General features: G+C 61.3%; 1 protein-coding gene across 1 annotated transcript in view; it reads left to right on the forward strand.

Annotated features, from left to right (window-relative positions):
• RRP12 (ribosomal RNA processing 12 homolog (S. cerevisiae)) overlaps window positions 1-5,775 on the forward strand; it is a gene marked incomplete at its 5' end in the record, with an annotated part of 9,834 nt that extends 4,059 nt beyond the window's left edge. The window contains 18 exons of the mRNA XM_010073601.1: window positions 91-273; window positions 372-526; window positions 905-972; window positions 1,172-1,265; window positions 1,470-1,628; window positions 1,742-1,822; window positions 1,906-2,011; window positions 2,156-2,263; window positions 2,361-2,518; window positions 2,874-2,965; window positions 3,078-3,236; window positions 3,391-3,557; window positions 3,696-3,812; window positions 4,153-4,202; window positions 4,472-4,550; window positions 4,807-4,874; window positions 5,301-5,383; window positions 5,588-5,775. Of these exons, the coding sequence (XP_010071903.1) occupies window positions 91-273; window positions 372-526; window positions 905-972; window positions 1,172-1,265; window positions 1,470-1,628; window positions 1,742-1,822; window positions 1,906-2,011; window positions 2,156-2,263; window positions 2,361-2,518; window positions 2,874-2,965; window positions 3,078-3,236; window positions 3,391-3,557; window positions 3,696-3,812; window positions 4,153-4,202; window positions 4,472-4,550; window positions 4,807-4,874; window positions 5,301-5,383; window positions 5,588-5,690 (2,030 nt within the window). The remainder of the gene's footprint in view (window positions 1-90; window positions 274-371; window positions 527-904; window positions 973-1,171; window positions 1,266-1,469; window positions 1,629-1,741; window positions 1,823-1,905; window positions 2,012-2,155; window positions 2,264-2,360; window positions 2,519-2,873; window positions 2,966-3,077; window positions 3,237-3,390; window positions 3,558-3,695; window positions 3,813-4,152; window positions 4,203-4,471; window positions 4,551-4,806; window positions 4,875-5,300; window positions 5,384-5,587) is intronic.
• Between the last annotated feature and the right edge of the window lie 562 nt (window positions 5,776-6,337).

A 6,337-nucleotide genomic window follows, 5' to 3' on the forward strand; every position in this document is an offset into this window, starting at 1 on the left:
GGTAACGAGGAGTGCCTGGAGCCCTGCTGTGGCACAGACGTGGTGCCAGGCTGGGGAGCGCCGCCTTGGGTGAAGGGTGCCGGCCTCCCACCTCTTCCTTTGCCTTCCAGGTATGGACCCTGCTGCCTGGCTTCTGTACCCACCCCATGGATGTGCTTGGGGCCTTCAAGGGGCTGGCCCGCACCCTGGGCATGGCCATCAGCGAGCGCCCGGACCTCCGCCCCACCGTGTGCCAGGCCTTGCGCACCCTCATCCACAAGGGCTGCAAGACAGGTTGGGGGGAGACAGACCCTCCTGGTGGGTCCCTGTCCCGTGCGGTGACCCAGGGAGGGGAGATGCTGATCCATACCCCCTTGTCATCCTCTCCCTAGATGCAGAGCGGGCAGAAGTGGGTCGCTTTGCTAAAAATTTCCTGCCCATCCTGTTCAACGTGTACAGCCAGCCTGAGGAGAACGGGAGCAGCAGCGCTCAGCGCCGCTCCGTGCTGGACACCGTGCGTGCCTACCTGACCATCACCGACCCCCAGGTGAGGGGGCCAGGGGCAGCTGGGCAGGCTGCACTGGCTGGGGCCAGTATCTCTTAGCTGGACCCAGACTGATGGGGTGTGGTGGGTGCCTGACTGGAGAGCACAGGAAGAAAGCAGCTGGGCAGAGAGCAGCCCTTCCCTGCCCTCACGGGGAGGGAGCCCTTCCCAGCCAGCAGTCTGGGATTTCCCAGTCTTGCAGACACACCTGGCGCATTGTGCGCAAGTCCTTTGGGAGTTTGCCCTGCTCTTTTTGGACCCACTGGTGCTTCTGGCGTCCACAAAGTCCTTTGGCAAGGTGTTTGCTAGGTGAATTGGAAACTCCTGAAAAAGTGCTCCCTTCAGTCAGTTCTGATCCTGCTCTGTGTGCCTGCCCTGCAGATGGTGTGCGGGTTCCTGCAGAAAGCCAGCGAGAAGCTGACCAGTCCCGAGAGCTCTGAGTTTGCCAGGTAACACCCAGGGGCTGGTGCTAATGGGTAAAACTGCTGGCTTCTTCCTCCTTGTGAGCAGCACTAGGGCACTCGTACTGTTCTGTATGGGACGTGCCACTCCTGTCCACCTGATGAGACTCACAGCTGGAGTCCCAGCTTGGTTGGGCCGTGTTAGCAATGCGGCAGTTACATGCCTGCATGTCCTTCTCTGCTGCAGACTGTCCATCCTGGACCTGGTGGTGGCAATGGCACCCTACGCTGATGAGCAGTCCCTCAACTCCCTGTACCACACCATCCAGCCTTCCCTCCAGGTGAGTCGGCCCCAGCCCTGACACATGCACGGGGTGTAGTGGGGCACCTTCTGCTTGCTGCCAGCTTGGCCACACGCTGTGGGAGGCTGAGCAGCTGCTGCAGGGGGCAAGTCTCTGTTGGGTGGTGCAGGGTGCTGCGGGGGTCCCTTCAGACACTGTGGCAAGGGCTGCCCTGACGGCGGGGGCATGTGGCTGTCCCTGCAGAGCAAGGAGCGCAGCATGCAGAAGAAGGCATACCGCGTGCTGGAGGAGGTGTGTGCCGCTCCCCATGCTCCCTGCCAGGCATTCGTCCGCTCCCACCTGCAGGATCTGCAAGCAGCGCTGCTGGACTCGCTCAAGAGTGCGGCATCCCCGGCCAAGAGGGTGAGAGCAAGGGCTGTGTCAGCTGAGCTCGGCCCCTGCTAGGAGGGGATGGGGCGGGGGCAGCCAGGTGTGCATCCCCCCGTGTACCAGCACTGGGCTGTTTCTTTCCCCAGCCACGGCTGAAGTGCCTGTTCCACATCGTGAAACAGCTCTCTGCAGAGCATGAGCCCTTCATCACTGCCCTGGTCCCAGAGGTGAGTGTGGACCCTGGGGTGACCCAGCTGATTCTGGCCATGATGGGCGACAGCAGGGTTGTGATGCGCCCGTGTGCCTCCAGGTCATCCTCTGCACCAAGGAGGTGTCAGTGGGGGCCCGCAAGAATGCCTTCGTGCTGCTCGTGGAGATGGGGCATGCCTTCATCCGCTTCGGGCCCACCCCCCAAGGTGAGATCCTGCTCCGCTTACCCAGACCCATGGCTACTCCAGCCCCAGGGGGGGTCAGGCTCATGCCTGGCACCCCACTGAGATGGACCAGGGATGCTGCTGGGCAGGGCGTGAGTGGGGGCCTGAGTGATTCCTCTCCTGCAGAGGCCATGCAGCGGTTCCTGCTCCTGGTCTACGCGGGGCTCACGGGCTCAGTCACCATGATCAGCTGCACGGTGCTGGCGCTGACCCGCCTATTCTTCGAGTTCAAAGGTGAGCAGAAGGGGTGGGGGGACAGGGGCAGCACCCTCCAGTGGAAGGCGGGTGCTGGGAGGAGGTTGGCTGTGGCTGAGCACTGCTGTGGTTGCAGATCACCTGGAGCCGAGTGTGGTGGAGCAGCTACTGCAGAACGTCTGCCTGCTGCTGGCCTCCCGCACACGGGACGTGGTGAAAGCGGCCCTGGGCTTCCTCAAGGTCACACTGCTGCTGGTGGACACCAAGCTGCTGGGCAAGCACGTCCAAGCGATGGTGAGGTCCCATGTGCGGTGCCCCGAGGAGGGTGGGAGGGCAGGGCTGGGACTGCCTTGGGCAGCTGGGGGCATCTCCAGCTGTACTCTGCTTCTGCCTGGGAGCTGGGGCACAGCCTTGATCTCAGTGGCTGAGAAGGCAGTGAGGAGGTCCCTATCCTGAATGCTGGCATGGACCTGCCAGAGAACCCCCATGAACCAGCCCTACCAAGCAGGGAGACCTCCCCATGGCCCTGCCTGGGGTGGTCATGGGAAGCTGGCAGCAGGATGAGCAAGGTGGCCGTGCAGGGGGAAGGGTGGGAGGCTGGGTGCCCAGGGCAGGGGTGCTTTGGTCTTGAGGGTCTTTGTCCCGGCAGCTGGAGGCCCTGGGGAACCTTTCGGATGACATGAGACGCCACTTCCGTATGAAGCTGCGAAACCTCTTCACCAGGTTCATCCGCAAGTTCGGGTGAGCCGGGAACTCCTGGGTTGTGCTGGAGGGGCACTGGGGCAGTGAGGGAGCTCACTGGGAAGCGGTGCAGGAGGCGGTGCATGCTGACCGCTCTCTGTGCGCTCCTCAGCTTTGAGCTCGTGAAGGGGCTGCTGCCCGCCGACTACCACAAGGTGCTGGTGAACATCCGCAAGGCAGAAGCCCGGAACCGCAAGCAGCGCGCCCTGAGGCAGGCAGCTGCAGATACAGATGAAGAGGAGGCACCACCAGCACAGCCCAGAGGAGACAGGTAAAGGGGGGCCAGTGGCAAAGAAGGAGCAGCCCCATCGGTTCTGGGGGTGGGGACATCTCCAGCGCTGAGGTTGCTGCGCGCAGTGGGACAGGCTGGGGTCTGGACCCCTGGGCTTATTCCATTTCCATAATCCTTTCTGCCTTTTGGCCAGCATGGAGGAGATCCTGGCTGACTCAGAGGACGAGGAAGAGGAGGAACGGCAGCGGAGCAAGGAGTGGAAGAAGCAAGCACGGCAGAAGGGCCAGGCCTGGCTGAAGGAAGGGGAAGAGGATGAGCCCCTCAACTTCCTGGACCCCAACGTGTCCCAGCGGGTGCTGGGTGAGGAGCGGAGCTTCGGGTGTGGCTGGGGTGGGATGGATGGGGCGGGAGCTGGTGTGATGCACAGGGGCTCTAGGGGTATGACTGCCCCCGGGAGCGGGTCCTTCCCCAATTCCTGACTCACCTCTTTGTGAGCAGCCACCAAGCCAGGCCCCAAGCGGTCCAGAGGAGTGAGCCATGACTTCCAGGTGTCTGAGGACGGACGCCTGATTATCCACGAAGAGGAGGAGGATGTGGATGATGATGAAGCCAGAGGTACTGATTACCTGGGCTGGTGGGGGCCATGCTAGACTTTCTCTGGTACTCTGAATGCTTTTCTTCCTGCCACCCATATGTGGGAGCTTGGGGAGGGATGTGGGTGGAAGTGGCAGGGGTTGGTGTGGCCTTGTGTCACACCTAGTGTGTCTCTTCTAGGCCACTGCCACCCAGGGGAGGCACCCCCCTCCATCAACGGGAAGGGTCTGGAAGGGGACATGGCCACCAGTGCCAACTCAGCTGGGGCACTCTGCTCTTGCAGCCTGCTCTGGGGGCTGGCACAGTGCAGGGGCTCTCCTGAGCCCATGTCCTGCACTGAACCTCTTGTCCTGTGCCGTAGGAGCAGACGAGGAGATGGCAGATGTGCTGCAAGATGTGGGTCTCCGCAGTGTGAGTACGGGGCTCATGTTCCTGAGGAGATGCTGGGGGAACTTGGCTGTGCCAAACCGCTGCCTCTGCTGCAGCAGCTGCAGCTCTGCCCAAGAGGACAGTGAGGACACTGGGCATGAGGGGTGCGGCAGGCTGGCTGGGCGGGGGATGTGCCCAGGCAGTCTGGAACATTTCTGGGCTGCCATGGGAGGAAGCAGGAGGTTGGGGATCTATGGGAGGGCAGAACTGTAAGGACAAACCAGCTGCAGGGTCCCTGCTGCCTTCTGCAGAAGAAAAGCCAGAAGCGTCGGTTCAGAGAAGAGCCAGATGATGAGGAACCTGAGGCTGGGACCTGCGCTCAGTACAGAGGTAAGTCCTTTGCCTGTGCCCATTCTGGGGCTCCCCAGGGGGCCAGAGCCATGTACCCATCTTACTGGGCTGCTCCAGGGCAGCTGGAGCAGAGATCTTTGCTCATGGGAGATGGTCACCCTTCCCTGCTGACCTCACACCCAAGAGCTAGAGGCAAAAACCAGAACAGCTTCCCCAGCCCTGGTGCATTCTAGCATAGGAAAAGGGAAGGGGGAGCCCCAGGACCCCTTTTCAACACACATTCCCTGTTTTCCAGCTGGAGGCTCTGGGATCCACCGGCAGCTGGACAAAGAGCCAGCCTTTGGTGCAGAGTACAGATCCAAGGTGAGGGATCTGGGAGGTTGCAGGGTTTGGGCAGGGAGATGCCTGGGGCGCTGCTGGGGCAGGATTGCTGCTGGCCTGGGGGGCAGGAAGCACCAGGTGTTTGCTGAGGGTCTGGTCCAGCAGTGCTAAGGCTGGGGGTGGGTAAATCTCTGCTCCAAGAGGAGTTGCTGAACACTCAGTACCTGTGAGCGTTTTCAGTCCATCTTGGAGTCTTGGTCCTGCCCTTGCTGTGGCGAGTTGCTGCTCACTGCTCAAGGCGGGTGTCTGCATCATCTGGGTTGGAAATCCGCTCCAAGGGCCATATGCTCAGCTGGCACCCTGCTACAAAATAGCCTTTGGTGTGGCTGGGTGCCAGGGTTGCACCAGAACAGGACACATGCATCTCCTGTGGTGCTGCATCTTGTCCCGTGTCACTGTCTCCCACAGAAGGGCAAAGGTGACGTGAAGAAGAAGGGCCAGCTCGACCCCTATGCCTACATCCCCCTGAACAGAGCTAAACTGAACAGAAGGTGAGAGTAGCTGGGAAGGGCACTGGGTGGGGATCAGGTCAAAACAGGGGTTTAATCCTGCTGTTTGTTGTTATGGTTTTTTGTGGGTCTGGAAACTCCCAGCTGGCCTCTGCACTGCTCCTTGCGGAGCTTGGAGCATCCCTGTGTGTTGGTGGTGCTTGCTGGCCATGCTAACCCAGCCTCCTGGCTCCTTCCTCCCTCCAGGAAGCGGGCGAAAATGCAGGGCCAGTTCAAGGGCCTGATGAAGGGTGCCCAGCGCGGGGCCAAGGCTGGCCGCAGGAACCGTCTGAAGGCCCAGCGCTCCTGAGGAGCCTCAGCTGCTCTGCCTGCACCTGCCCAAAGACGAACAACACCCTGGGGACTGGGGGACAGGGGCTTTGTGAGTGGAGCAGGGGGGACCCTTCTGCAGGAGATGGCCTGCAGCTGTTCGAGACTCGCTGGGAAGCTGCCCTGTCGTATTACAGACTCTTGGCCCAAGCCCTGCCCTCCTGTGCCTGGAGGAAGGTGCTGGGGTACGTGCATGTGTGAGAGAGAGCAAGTTAACATGTAATGAATTCTCTATATTAATAAATACCCACTGTTCCTACCCAGCCTGGATTCCTCCTTGCCCGTGCTCTGCCCGGTCCAGAGGGTCCCTCCAACAGCGCGGCACTGCACCCCAGGGAGATTGTGCCTGCATCATCCTGGGACCTGGGGCCAGAACCCGCTCCCCAGCCTGGGGCTTGTTTGGGGGCTGCCTGGAGCAACACTGGGGTACAGAGCAGCAAGGCACTGCCCGTGTTCCATGCCCTCCTGACAGACATGCAGTAGGGCTGAGTTGTGGGGTTGGCCAAAGAGAGAAGCCAGAGATGGTGAAAAGTCCTTTGCTACAACCAGCTTCCTTATACAGGCTCCCTCCTGGCAGCATCTTCTGGCTGAACAGGGTCTCAGCCAGGGCATCTGTGCCGTGTGGCT

This window comes from Pterocles gutturalis, unplaced genomic scaffold, assembly GCF_000699245.1.
Source record: "Pterocles gutturalis isolate BGI_N339 unplaced genomic scaffold, ASM69924v1 scaffold26372, whole genome shotgun sequence".
Lineage (NCBI taxonomy): Eukaryota > Metazoa > Chordata > Aves > Pterocliformes > Pteroclidae > Pterocles > Pterocles gutturalis.